The sequence below is a fragment of the Dama dama genome, chromosome X (genome assembly GCF_033118175.1).
Source record: "Dama dama isolate Ldn47 chromosome X, ASM3311817v1, whole genome shotgun sequence".
NCBI classification, from domain to species: Eukaryota; Metazoa; Chordata; class Mammalia; order Artiodactyla; family Cervidae; genus Dama; species Dama dama.
In genome coordinates this window covers 27,733,418-27,746,382 of record NC_083714.1, presented here as the reverse complement: position 1 = coordinate 27,746,382, position 12,965 = coordinate 27,733,418, and the positions used below count along the sequence as shown (strand labels likewise).

Genomic DNA, 12,965 nt, shown 5'->3' with positions numbered 1-12,965 from the left:
AGAGTTTTAGAATATTTTTATCACTCCAAAAGATCCCTGGTACTCACTCCAGCCCTACTAAATCCACTTTCTGTCTGTTTCTGAGAATTTTATCCTGAGGAAGAAACCTTACTTAAGACAGGCTTATTTAAAGGAAGATTTGTTCATTTTATCCAGGGCTCCCCAACCTCCAGGATCTAATGCCTGATAATCTGAGGTGGAGCTGGTGTCATAATAATAGAAATAATGTTGCACAATAAATGTAATGCGCTTGAATCATCCTGAAACCATTCCCCCTGTCCCCCTAGTCCTTGGAAAAATTGTCGTCCATGAAACCGGTCCCTGGTGCCGAAAAGGGTGACTTGATATTATCTTTATCAACGCATTTGTAGGCACACAGTACAGTATGCCTACACACACATAGGACAGGTCGCGCCTGCCAGGAAACAGGGCTGAAGCCAGCACTGCCGCTGCCTTTCAGCCTGCCGTTGGACACCAACACCTCTCTTGGGACATTTTGGGAGTCTAAATCCTACCCACAAAGGCAGTTTTAGAAGCAGGAATGATGAGTGTGAAGGAGCAGCTTTGAGAGGACCAATTAGAAAGCAACGCACTCTCCCCGGTCAGGTCAGACAGTCTTTTCTGACTGATTAAGGCCAGAGCCTAACTCTTTAGGCACCCTGCTTTTTTGATCTGAGACAGAGAGCAGATTAGAAACAAGAATCTATCTTCCCCCAATTTCTTCTCACTGGTTAAAAAGACACCTGTAATTAAATTGGATGTCTGCTGCCATTCAATTCTGCAGTTTTTCTTTGCCTCCTAAATTATTATGCAGCGGGTAGTTTCTAGCAGGCAGTGTTTTCAGACCATTTGTCATTTCAGTTGCAGCAATTGTATTTACCTGACAATTAGCCATTGCTTGTGGAGCATTGTTTCCAAATATTATGTCTGATATATCAAGATGGTTCTTACTTTCACTGAGATTAACAAAGAAAACCAACTGGGAACTTGTGTTTTTCAATATTATTCCTTCAAAATACATCTTATTAGTGATTGCAGAGAGTACGTATTTGTTTCTTTTAAGATAAATCAGTTCTTTAAAATTATGCCAGTTGAGTATTTAAAATTGTTAGAAAAAACTATCCAGGGTTCTAATTGGGTGTTGTCATCTGTCTGAAATAAATCAAGAATTTCCTTTAACTTAACCTCCAAGATAGGCCAGTAGTTTTTTGGCAAATGGTTTTACTGGGAGGGGAAGTAAATTTCCATTGATCACATTGGCATGTCTCCCAGTTTGTGTTTATATCCTCTCAGTCAAGTCCTAAGAGAAATATTTATTGTGTCCCTTGTTGTTCATAAGCCTGAAAAATGGTTTCTTCTTTGAAATCAGTATAAAGCACCACCCACTGGCTTCCAAGGGGAATTTTATTTCAAACTTATTTATAAGCTTCAAAAGAAGTTCTGAGCAAGGTAACAGGAGGATGAGTCGTGTGTTTAGAAGTATGCTTAAATTATTATACAACAGACTTGACTTTTTGGCAGAGAAAAGGAAAACTTGAGGGAGAAAACATGCCACAGACCCCCAGCCAGTGGGGTTTCTTTGTTAACTGTAAACAAGACACCCAATCCTTAGCAGGAAGTTGGCCTTCCTATAAATAATGTGTGTAGTCTCTGGATCATTTGATTCTGTTTTCAGAATGAGCATGTGTGGCAGAATAAACTGGAAAGGAGGCAGCAGTAATTGATCAAGATTTCCAGGAACATAAACAAGATATTTTCAAAGCAACCTTTTGCAGAAGAATTGGTGTTAAATCATTGTTGCTAGATGGTATGCCCCAGTTCTATGTAATGGAAGGTTAAACAGATTCTTGAAACAACAAAAACACCCTTCAAAATGATCTATTTTTCCAGGGCAATACAAAAGGGGTTTGCCCATTTTTGTTTTGATTGCTTCAGCTTTAAACAGGAATGGTAATTTCAGTACACGGGCACTTTAGTACCTTGCATGAAAGCAAGACATCAATTGTTGAGATGTAATCAGAAAGTACATTGCCTTATGTTTTATTTCCTTTAATCATTCTTCTTCTTTGATGGAGTGCTGGGCTTTCTAATAGAAAAGAAGAGTTTTAGAATTGCAGGCTTAGAAGAATGGTTTAGAATAGCCATCTTTAGTTTTTAAATTGCCAGGAGCCTGGTAATAACATGTCATTTTGAAGGTAATTGTTAACTATGTCATTATATTGATATAAAAAAATGGATATCTATCTGTGAAAATAGATGTTAATAGCAAATCTGGTATTTCCAAGCCAATAATTGGAAATATTTTTGAATGATATACCCTGTAGTGCATTGCTGAAATACTGACATGCTAAACAGTTGGTTTCCTCATTTATTGAAGAACATATCATAGTCTCATTGGTAGGATATTCAGTGAGCAATCATCAGGAGATTTCTTTTCAAAGATGTTGTGCAACTGTCATGCCAGTTCTCATTCACTTTCTCCCAAATCATTTAAATTGTGATATTGATCACACTGCAATTAAGTGTTTTGGGGGAAATGAAATTCCATCCTGTTAATCTAACTTAATTAACTATTCTAAATCTTGAGAAATTTCTTCATTGCCTAATAAAGTTATTAATAAAATTAATAAGAAAGTAGTGAGCCTCAAGATATCTATCTCATGGTTCTGCAATAAAAGAGCAATTTGTTGGGGCATAAGCTCATAGCTGCTCCTGCAGATATTTTGGGAAAAAATAGCCAGAAATCACCTTGGGAGAGAAAGTAAAATTACTTGAGATTTGAAATCCAAAGCCTTTATAAGTATGGCATTTCTGTTTCCAGGTTCATATTTGGTGCCATGGCCTTGTGCATGTTTTACCCTCTTAATTTTTGCTGGTGACATTCCTATTTCAGAGTGATCAATGGTTTCTATTGTAGGACTGTGGGACCAAAGTTGGAAGAAAACCAAGGGAGACATTTCAGGAAATGTTTAGGAAGAATAACAGGGAGTCCAAGGAGATAGATAACAGGAGTCATAGGAGAAAAAAAATAAGACTGGACAGGATAGCTGCATTCATTCATTTGCTGTCAGTTGCTACAGCCTGACACACGGCCATGTCTTCTCACCACATGGATTTTTTTTAACCTGCCCTGGCTCATTCTGGGCAGACTCGAGCTGTTTAGCACAGCAGTACTTGCTCCTTGGGTTTTCTGCCCAGGCTCAGCAGGTTCTCAAAATCACTGTGATTTGGACAAGGAAACTACAAGAGACTCAAAGTCTGTTTCCAACATTTACTGAGCACTTCTAATGACTTGGCCACAGGGCTTGGCACTGAAATGCAGAAAAGAGTAAGACAGAGGAAGGAGTTCATGTTGTGATGGGGAAGACAGAGAAGTCATGAAAACTATATCTTACATGTGGCAAGTGTCATAGTAGAGCTATGGAAAAGAAACTGTGCACACTCACAGAGGAGGGAATAATAAATTCTGCCTGGACAGAGCATCCAGGAAGAACTGGGCTGAGCTTTGGAGGATAGATCAGAGTTTCCCAAGCAAACAAGATGAGGAGGGCATTCAGGATGGAGGGACCAGCAAAACACAAAAGCAGAGAAGAACAGAAGCATGCGAAAATACTTGTACATAGTTTGCTGTAGCTGAAACTCGGGATAAAAATGAGAGGGTGATGAGAGGGGAGACTGAAGAAGGAGACAAGAGCCAAATCATGAAGGACTTTGTATGCCTTAATCATAAGAAATGAGCCCCTTATCCCATAAAGCAGGGGTTCCCAACCCCTGGGCCACAGATCAGTAACGGTGTGTGGCCTGTTAGGAACCGAGCCACACGGCAGGAGGTGAGCAGCAGGCAAGCGAATGAAGCTTCGCCTGTATGGAGTGAAGCTCCCCATCTCTCGCATTAAGTCTGAGCTCCGCCTCCTGCTCAACAAACTCAATAAATGTAATGCGCTCGAATCATCCTGAAACCAGCCCCCACTCTCGCCCCCATCCATGGAAAAATTGTCTTCCACAAAACCAGTCCCTGGTGCCAAAAAGGTTGGAGATTGCTATCATAGAGGATATGGAACTACCGAAAGGTTCTAATCCACATATTGAAATAATCTTTATTTTATTTTTAATGGGAGGATAATTGCTTCACAATATTGTGTTGGTTTTTGCCATATATCAACATGAAATAATCTTTACGGCAGAAATATGGACAATAGTTTGGAGATGGGTATACACAGAAACCAAGAAACTAAGAAGTTAAGAAAAACTGAACTAAAGCAGTAGTAGTAAGAACAGAGACCATGGAACTGGTTCAACATATTTGAGGAGATAGTGGGGGTTTAGTAATTAATTAGGGTTAAAGAATGAGGAAAAGAAGAGCCACAGTGGTGCCCACATTCCTAACTTGAGTAAATACATGCCTGGTGATACCACTCAGAAGATCAGCAGAGAACATAGGAGAAAGAGCATGGTTTGGGGGGGGTGGGGCAGTACAGAAAAATAGAGTTCAGTCTTTTTTTCTTTCTCTTCTTTTTTTTTTTAAATTAATTTATTTAATTGGAGGCTAATTACATTACAATATTGTGGTGGTTTTTTGCCAATACATTGACATGAATCAGCCATGGGTGTACGTGTGTCCCCCATCCTGAACCCCCTCCCACCTCCCTCCCCATCCCATCCCTCTGGGTTGTCCCAGTGCATCAGCTGTTTTATGCATTAAACTTGGACTGGTCATCTATTTCACATGTTTCAATGCTATTCTCTCAAATTATCCCACCCTCACCTTCTCCCACAGAGTCCAAAAATCTGTTCTTTATATCTGTGTCTCTTTTGCTATCTTGCATATAGGGTCATCATTACCATCTTTCTAAATTCTGTATATATGCATTAATATACTATATTGGTGTTCTTCCTTCCGACTTACTTCATTCTGTATAATAGGCTCCAGTTTCATCCACCTCATTAGAACTGATTCAAATGCGTTCTTCTTAATAGCTGAGTAATATTCCATTGTGTATATGTACCACAGCTTTCTTATCCATTCATCTGCCAATGGACATCTAGGTTGCTTCCATGTCCTGGCTATTGTAAACAGTGCTGTGATGAACATTGGGGTACTCGTATCTCTTTCAATTCTGATTTCCTCAGTTTGTATGCCCAGCAGTGGGATTGCTGGGTCGTATTGCAGATATATTTCATTTTTTAAGGACTCTCCACACTGTTCTCCATAGTGGCTGTACTAGTTTGCATTCCCACCAACAGTGTAAGAGGGTTCCCTTTTCTCCACACCCTCTACAGCATTTATTGTTTGTTGACTTTGTGATAGCAGCCATTCTGACTGGCATGAGACAGTACCTCGTTGTGGTTTTTGATTTGCATTTCTCTGATAATGAATGATGTTGAGCATTTTTTCATGTGTTTATTATCCATCTGTATGTCTTCTTTGGAGAAATGTCTGTTTAGTTCTTTGGCCCATTTTTTGATTGGGTCATTTATTTTTCTGGTATTAAGCTGCAGGAGCTGCTTGTATATTTTTGAGATTAATTATTTGTCAGTTGCTTCATTTACTATTATTTTCTCCCACTCTGAAGGCTGTCTTTTAACCTTGCTTATAGTTTCCTTCATTGTGCAAGAGTTTTTAAGTTTAATTAGGTCCCATTTGTTGATTTTTGCTTTCATTTCCATTACTCTGGGAGGTGGGTCATAGAGGATCTTGCTGTAATTTATGTCAGAGTGTTTTGCCTACTGAGTTCAGTCTTAAACTTGTTGAGTTTAGGGTACCAGTGGGACATCCAAGTAAAGATATGTAATGGGAAATTACATGTCAGGTGAGAACTCTGGACAGGAGAAAAGTTTCAACGTAGAGAGATGGGAGTTAAGTCATGAGAATGGATGAGATTTCCCAGAGAAAATGACTGCAGAGTAGTTTCCAGCATTTTCATAAGTCAGTATCTCTTATTTCCTACACTGATGATGGTGAGATATGGTCCAAAAGAGTGGAACATTCAAGTTCTTTTCTCTTTGAAGTGCGTGCTAGTAGTATTACCAAAGTAGATTACCTTTCTGATTGTGTTTTGCTAGGTTAATATTAAAATTGACTCACCCTCCCTTTTCATAGTTGCATACAGCAGGACATTTGAAGTCAGACAGATGTGCACCAGGCATCAGAAGAAAGTCAGTCAGAGATGAAAAACCAGCCACAGATGATTCACAGAGCCCAAAGTGAACAGGGAATCATTAAAAGCCATTAAACGCTTTATTGAGGCATTTAGAATCAGCATTAAAGGGACTGGGTATATTACCCCATTTAGTAGATGGACAAACTGAGGCAAAGTGTTATGCTGCCATTTGTTGTAGCTGTGCAGTTAAATAAAACCTGGGCTAATGTGCTTCACTCTCAGCTTCTTTTACAGCAAGCCAACGCTCTTTTCCGCTTTGAACAATGAGAGAGAATTTAAAATATTGCCAAGAATATGGTGTGGTCATTTTTTAATTCTTTTTTTCCCCCTTGGATCTAGGAATCATACATAAAGGGAATGGAGAAAATATGTTCATTTCCCAGCAGCCTCCAGTCATAGCGACCATAATGGGTAATGGACACCAACGGAGCGTAGCCTGCACCAACTGCAATGGCCCCGCCCACAACAACAAACTCTTCGCTCCCGTTGCCTTAGCTTCCGGCCCTGATGGTAGTGTGTATGTTGGTGACTTCAATTTTGTAAGGCGAATATTTCCCTCGGGAAACTCCGTTAGTATTTTGGAATTAAGGTAAGTCTCCTCTAATCTCTGTGTTTGCTTAGCGGATAAGGTAAAAGCAAGAATGAGATAAGAGGAACAGACAAGGCATTGCACGAAGGAACAGAAAATGCAGTCGCCATATTGTAGTACCGAGCTGAGATGCAGGAATAGGGCCAAAGACATAGGTCACCATGCCTACTCCCACTTGAAGAAACCTTTGAGCACTGCTTTGGAGAACCAGGAAGTGTTGACATGCCTGTATGTGTGGCCTTCTCTGAGTGCATTCCTGACACTGATGTGGAGCTCCATACTGTCACGTGCTCAGGTAAGTCACTCAACGCCTGCTCTGCCCACAACAAAGACTCATCCAAAATACATAGTATTGATTCTAGCAGGTAGAGGTGTTGTCAGAGCCAAAAACTACATTTTCTAAGTTCTCCAGGTCCAGTCTTTTGAAGTGGTCCATTCATCAAAAGGAAAATGGCTGTTGAAAATGCAACAGTTGAAAAAGGATTAGTTTTTTCATCCTTAAAAGCTCTGATCCGTTCAAAAAAATGATTAAAGCATTCATATTTAGACTTTCTCACTCAGTTTTAGGAATTTTCTTGAGAGGACAAAGTATTTTGACACCATTTGAAAGGAATTCATACCTTTTGGCATTGTTGTTCATATTTTGGAGTTACACAGAAATAACAACTAAAGAGACCTCGGCTTAATCATCTTTATTTCTCCCTTTCTAAGGATTATTGTTGTTGTTCAGTTGCTCAGTTGTGTCTGACTCTTTGCTACCCCATAGGCTGCAGCATGGCAAGTTTTCCTGTCCTTCACCATCTTCTGGAGTTTGCTTAACTCATGTCCATTGAGTCAGTGATGCCATCTAACCGTCTCATCCTCTGTCCTCCCCTTCTCCTCCTGCCTTCAATATTTCCCAGCATCAGGGTCTTTTCAAGTGAGTCGGATCTTCACATCAGGTGGCCAAAGTACTGGAACTTCAGCTTCAGCATCAGTCCTTCCAATGAATATTCAGGTTTCTAAGGATATCAGGCACAAATATATGTCCCCTGGAGTGCTAGAAAAGGAAGACATCCTCTCCCATCCCAAGAGGGATAGACAGATCTGTTTCCCCTCCCCTGGGTAAACTAATAGAGCCTTCTCCTAATTGGTTGTTACAGTTTTATCCCTGACGCATGCCTTCAGGACATGAGGCTGAAAATTTCCCTATGTTCCAGAAAACTTTGATGCCACCCTATAAACTCTTCCATAAAACAGTTCTTGCCTCAGGCATCACCTCATTGACCTGAAAAGTAGTGACCAAGAACAGTGACTGGAAAAATAGAGACAATGATGGAGCAACGTGTATGCACGGAGCACAGTCAGGACCAGTCAAATCACATGAAAAGTTTTGGGTCATTTTCATTTAACACTTATGATCACATAAACATGGAAATTTGAATACCTAAGGACATTCCTCAAAAGTTATCAAATTCTCGTGCTTTCCTTTGGAATCTACCTCCCTTTTCTCAGACTGAGTCTTTCATACCTAGTTAGAGAACTCTTCTACTCCCAAACCCCCATCCATTTTTCACATTAATTCACTCCAGTTTTAATACGTTTCTTAATTATAATTGCAAACGCTGTCATAGAGAAGAAAGCTGTTAAATCCCTTGACTGATAAAAAAAAAATAGATTGTAAAATTAAGATTTTATAAAGATAAAGCACATCTACAGAGTCTAAAGAGGTACTAATTCATAGCACTCTGCCCTAATCAAATGTTCATGTACCTTGGGATGTCATACCTCACCGGGATTTGTCATTATAAGCAGTGTATCCCTTTGGGCACCTACTTACTGGAAAATCAATGAAGAAGGCCATGATGGTTGTAACCTGGATTTGGAAATGTTTTATACAGCATTCTACATTGTCTTCAAAATCCTAGGGATGCTCTGTCTACATGATGCCAAACACAGGTGGAGCACTGAACAATTCATTCACCATCTGAATGTTTCCAGGCATGCAGATACTGGCCCTTGCATAGAGACCTTGTCTGGCTAACCCCATATAGCCAACCCTATAAAACCTATGTAGCTAGCTCCTATATATTAATAGCTGCCTTCTCAGAGGAAAAAACCCATAGGATTATCTATAAAAACAAAAAATAATACTATAAAGAAAACCCAACTAAATGGACTCCTTTCCCTTGTCATTTAAATGCAAACTTACCTAAGGTGGAACAATTGTCATTCATTGAGAAGATTCTCTCTTGGTCAAGGGTCCTTAACAGTTCACAAATTTGCATTTTAGTCCAAAGTACCTTATGACCTTCCTTCAACGCAAAGTCATTTGAAGAATAAAATAGAATAACTTGGACCCTAATTGCAAAGTGGTTTTCTCAGTATAAGGAAAAATTTGTTTTGGACAGGGTGAAGTAGTTTCCAATCCCTATTCTTTCTTGACTTCCATGGTGGCTCAGACACACCACCATTTTCTCTCACTGCCACAGCTCTTCAAAGGCAAAGGCGAGCACACACCATGAGCTCACACACCCAGGCTTTCACTTAGCATGAGTCTGCCTAGCTGGCTTTTCTGAGCTGACATCCTATACAGCAGTTCTTCCTAACATTTTTCTTTAAGTTCTCAGACCTTTTTGAGAATCTATTGAATGTTATGGGCCTTCTCCCCCAGAAATAAACACATTCACACAAAACTCAGCCGTTACATATTTTCATTCTCTCGCCATATCTCCACCCCCTACCTCCCACCCTAGCAACTTATCCCTGTGGATGAAGCCCTTTCGTAGACTCCTGGTTAAGATTCCCTGCATTTCTTTCAAGGAGAAAAAATATTCTTCCTTCTGTACTCCCAACACTCTTGTGATTGGCCATCGGAGAAATAACCTGATGGAATATAAATATATAGATATGATCATTTAGATGTAATTAACAGGTAACTCCCTATTCGATGATAGTCAAAACCATCAACCCAGTCTATGACAGCAAACATTATCTGTCATGTTTAATCAGAAACTAGTGTAGTTCTTATTAGATTCACTTTTTAAAAAAAGTATCCTGATCAGTAGTCTATTCTGTACACTTTGCATCTTTCACATATGATTGGTAAATTTATATATTTGCGTTATAACTTTCCCAAGTTTAAACTTTCTTGGGAGAAATAAGTTGACACAAGGTGGCTTTGCTAGCTTAATAACCATAGTGTTCATTGAATTCTACTTTATATATAGAGAGAGTTCATTTTGTACCAATTTTTGGTTGATGTTAAAATCAGTTAATTTAATTGCCGCCCCCCCCCCCCCGTGCATATTAGTCATTTTATTTGGTTGAGTCATCTGTTTCCTTGGAAACACAGACTATATATAGTCATTATGTTAATTGGTTGCATTTAAAACTGAGTGGAAGAGCAATATTGTCAATAAGTTATTACAGAAAAAAATAGAGAACATTCTAGATCTTTGCTCTCTGTCAGGTTATTCATTATATAACTTAACTACCCTGTTTTCTACTTTTGTATCTATAAAATTGTCAATTTAGTATTTGAGCATCCTCTTACATGTCTTATACAGTTTAACCTGTTTTAAGATCCACAAATGTGTAGTTACCTGCCCAGTGTTTGATGACATCTTGACAGGACATAAAGCTTGCTCCTACTGGGTACCCTTCTATATTTCCTTCTCTTTCATCTTCTTGTTCCATTTTTGACCACATTGAACAATTCTAGATGCCCCTTGACATTTCAAAGACTGGCAGACTATAGATTTTTCCTCTCAGCTCCACTGATCCAAACTGTCCCCAATTGAGTTTCTTTCATTTGACCTCAAAAATAATTTCATTTTCATTGGTGGATGGTCATTTATTTCCTCTAGCTGATCCCCCATTGGCTGAATGGGAAGGGTACAAAAAAGTCAGTTTTGTCATTATTATTAGCAACATGCCAAGATCAACAAGATTATTTCTTGTTATTTAAGCATATAGTATCCCTTTGCCTGTTTACTGCAGATTTCATCTGCACATATACATCTTAGTGCTTCCTTCCAGTGGGAAATTAAGATACAATAATAAAGAAGGGAAGCTTATAAGATCATGCAATTAAACCTGAGGGAGTCTCAAAAATTCATTCTGTGAAGTTTTTTTTAAGATAGATTTATGAGATAGCTTAGGTTTAGATATCCCTAGTGCTTTGCTTCTCATGTTAAAATTTTAAATACACATACACACACACATATTTCAATAACTAAAAAGTGATATCACAGATTTATGAGCTTAGTGAAAGAAGAGTCCATAGAAGGGTCTGGAAAAACGTAGTGTGCACTGCATCCCTGACGGTTGACCATCTTTACTTTGTTTATCTCTCTCAATAACAGTAAACTTACTTATCTCACCCAACACCCCATTGCATCTTGGGAATGCTCTGTTGAAAATTCTTCCTTATATTGAGCAAAAATCTGCCTTCATGAAACATCCACTCAGTAGTGGCAAATGTTTACATCTAAAGCACAGAAGCCACTTCCCTCATTTACCTGAGAAGCTTTCACAAGTGTTAAGACAGATTATCATAGGTACCTGAGCTTTCTCTTCTTCATTCTCAGCATCCCCAAGTCCATCAACTGTTTCTCATCAATTATGAGTGTTTCATCTTCCTTTGATTATGACCTCAGAGTCATTTTTCAGTTTTCTAAAACTCACATGGGTAATTATATAAATAAAAACAGGAGACACCATATGAAGTGCTTTGTAAGAATTTAAATATGAGAATCCTCTTGCTCCCTTCTCATCTTCTAATTGCACAAATCTATTAAGCATAACTGGAAATGATTTATTCTTGTAAAAACCTCATGCTGTTATTGTTCAAGATGCCATGATTCTCTAGATATTTATTTTGTCCTTCCCTTAAAAAGGAAAAATAAGAGCCTACCAAATGCTTCTTGGTGCCTTGAGTAATTTGGACTTGACAAACGTCAATGTGACATGCAAATTTTCTCTTGAGATTTTACTGTTTCTTTCACAGTGACTGGTTAATATTTCCTACATTGTTCTTAGAACTCAACTCCTGTCTTTGACTGGAGATTGGGTAGAACTGGAATAGCACCCATTTAGGGGCAGTTAGCATGATGAGGGACAGTAGAAGTTGTAGAGAGCTCTGCTGAAGGAACAAATGGAACATAGACTTTTAAGGGCTCTGAAAATATCTGAAAAATGACCAAGAACCTTCCTCTCATCAGCAGCACTGGAGTTCCAAACAGAGAAACAGACTACATATAGATGAAATAGGTGGTTACCTTTCCAGTTTAGTCTCATGTATTAGCATTGTCACCCAAAAGCTCCATTTACCTCACCCCTAGAACATCTTTGCTGACCTTCCAAGGGGCCCAAATTTCCACCCTAAGAACTGTGTTCCTCTGAGTTGAGACATTGGCTCTCCAAGAGTTCCCAACACGAGAACCTGTGTTAGAAAAATCCATCAAGCTAAAATCATCATTAATCACCAAGCATGGATTCATTTGTCAGATTGATTTTCAAGCGAATGGCTAGCTGAAAGCAGGGCCCTAAACGCAACACAGAAAAGTTGTGATAAGGCCAAGGGACAGAGAATGAGAAGGATAGTCTTAACTGAGGGTTTCCTGAAGTTGGAAGCTCTAAGAAGTGGCAGAAGTGGGAACTCAGTCTTCAAAGGAAGACTCCCATGAGAAGATGAACACACAGGCAAGTCCATTCTTTGATATCAGATACTTTCTGACTAGGGATAAGGGAAGAAGCTAAGAACAACATGAAGAACAAGCAAAGTGCTGCAACCAGCACAGAGCAGGCCAGGCAAACTCTCATGATGTCTGGTCACGAGCCAGAAACTCCAAAGTTGGCTTACCCCTTTTTCTCCATCCATGAAACATACTAAAGAATGGATCATACATCCTTACCAAAATGTACAAAGAATGGGTCATACATGAGGCTAAATGAAAAAAGCCAGGCACAAAATACCACACATTATCTTATCCCGTGTATGTGAAATGTCAAGAATAAACAAATTCATAGAGACAGAAAGCAGATGAAAGGTTGCCTGGGGCTGGAGAAATGGGGCAAATGGGAACTGACTGCTGATGGATATGGGGTTTCTTCATAAGATGATGCAAATGTTTTGGAATCGGACAATGGCCATGGTTGTACAACTCTATGAGTCTACTGGAAACTGCTGAATTGCACTTTTTGAAAGGTGAAATTTTGTGGTATGTGAATTA

At 39.1% G+C, this 12,965-nt stretch overlaps 1 protein-coding gene across 1 annotated transcript in view; it reads left to right on the top strand.

The window, feature by feature from the left end:
- The window catches only part of TENM1 (teneurin transmembrane protein 1), an 887,850-nt gene that overhangs the window by 763,670 nt on the left and 111,215 nt on the right, over positions 1 to 12,965 (top strand). The window contains exon 23 of the mRNA XM_061137497.1: positions 6,501 to 6,750. Coding sequence (XP_060993480.1) covers positions 6,501 to 6,750 — 250 coding nt within the window. The remainder of the gene's footprint in view (positions 1 to 6,500; positions 6,751 to 12,965) is intronic.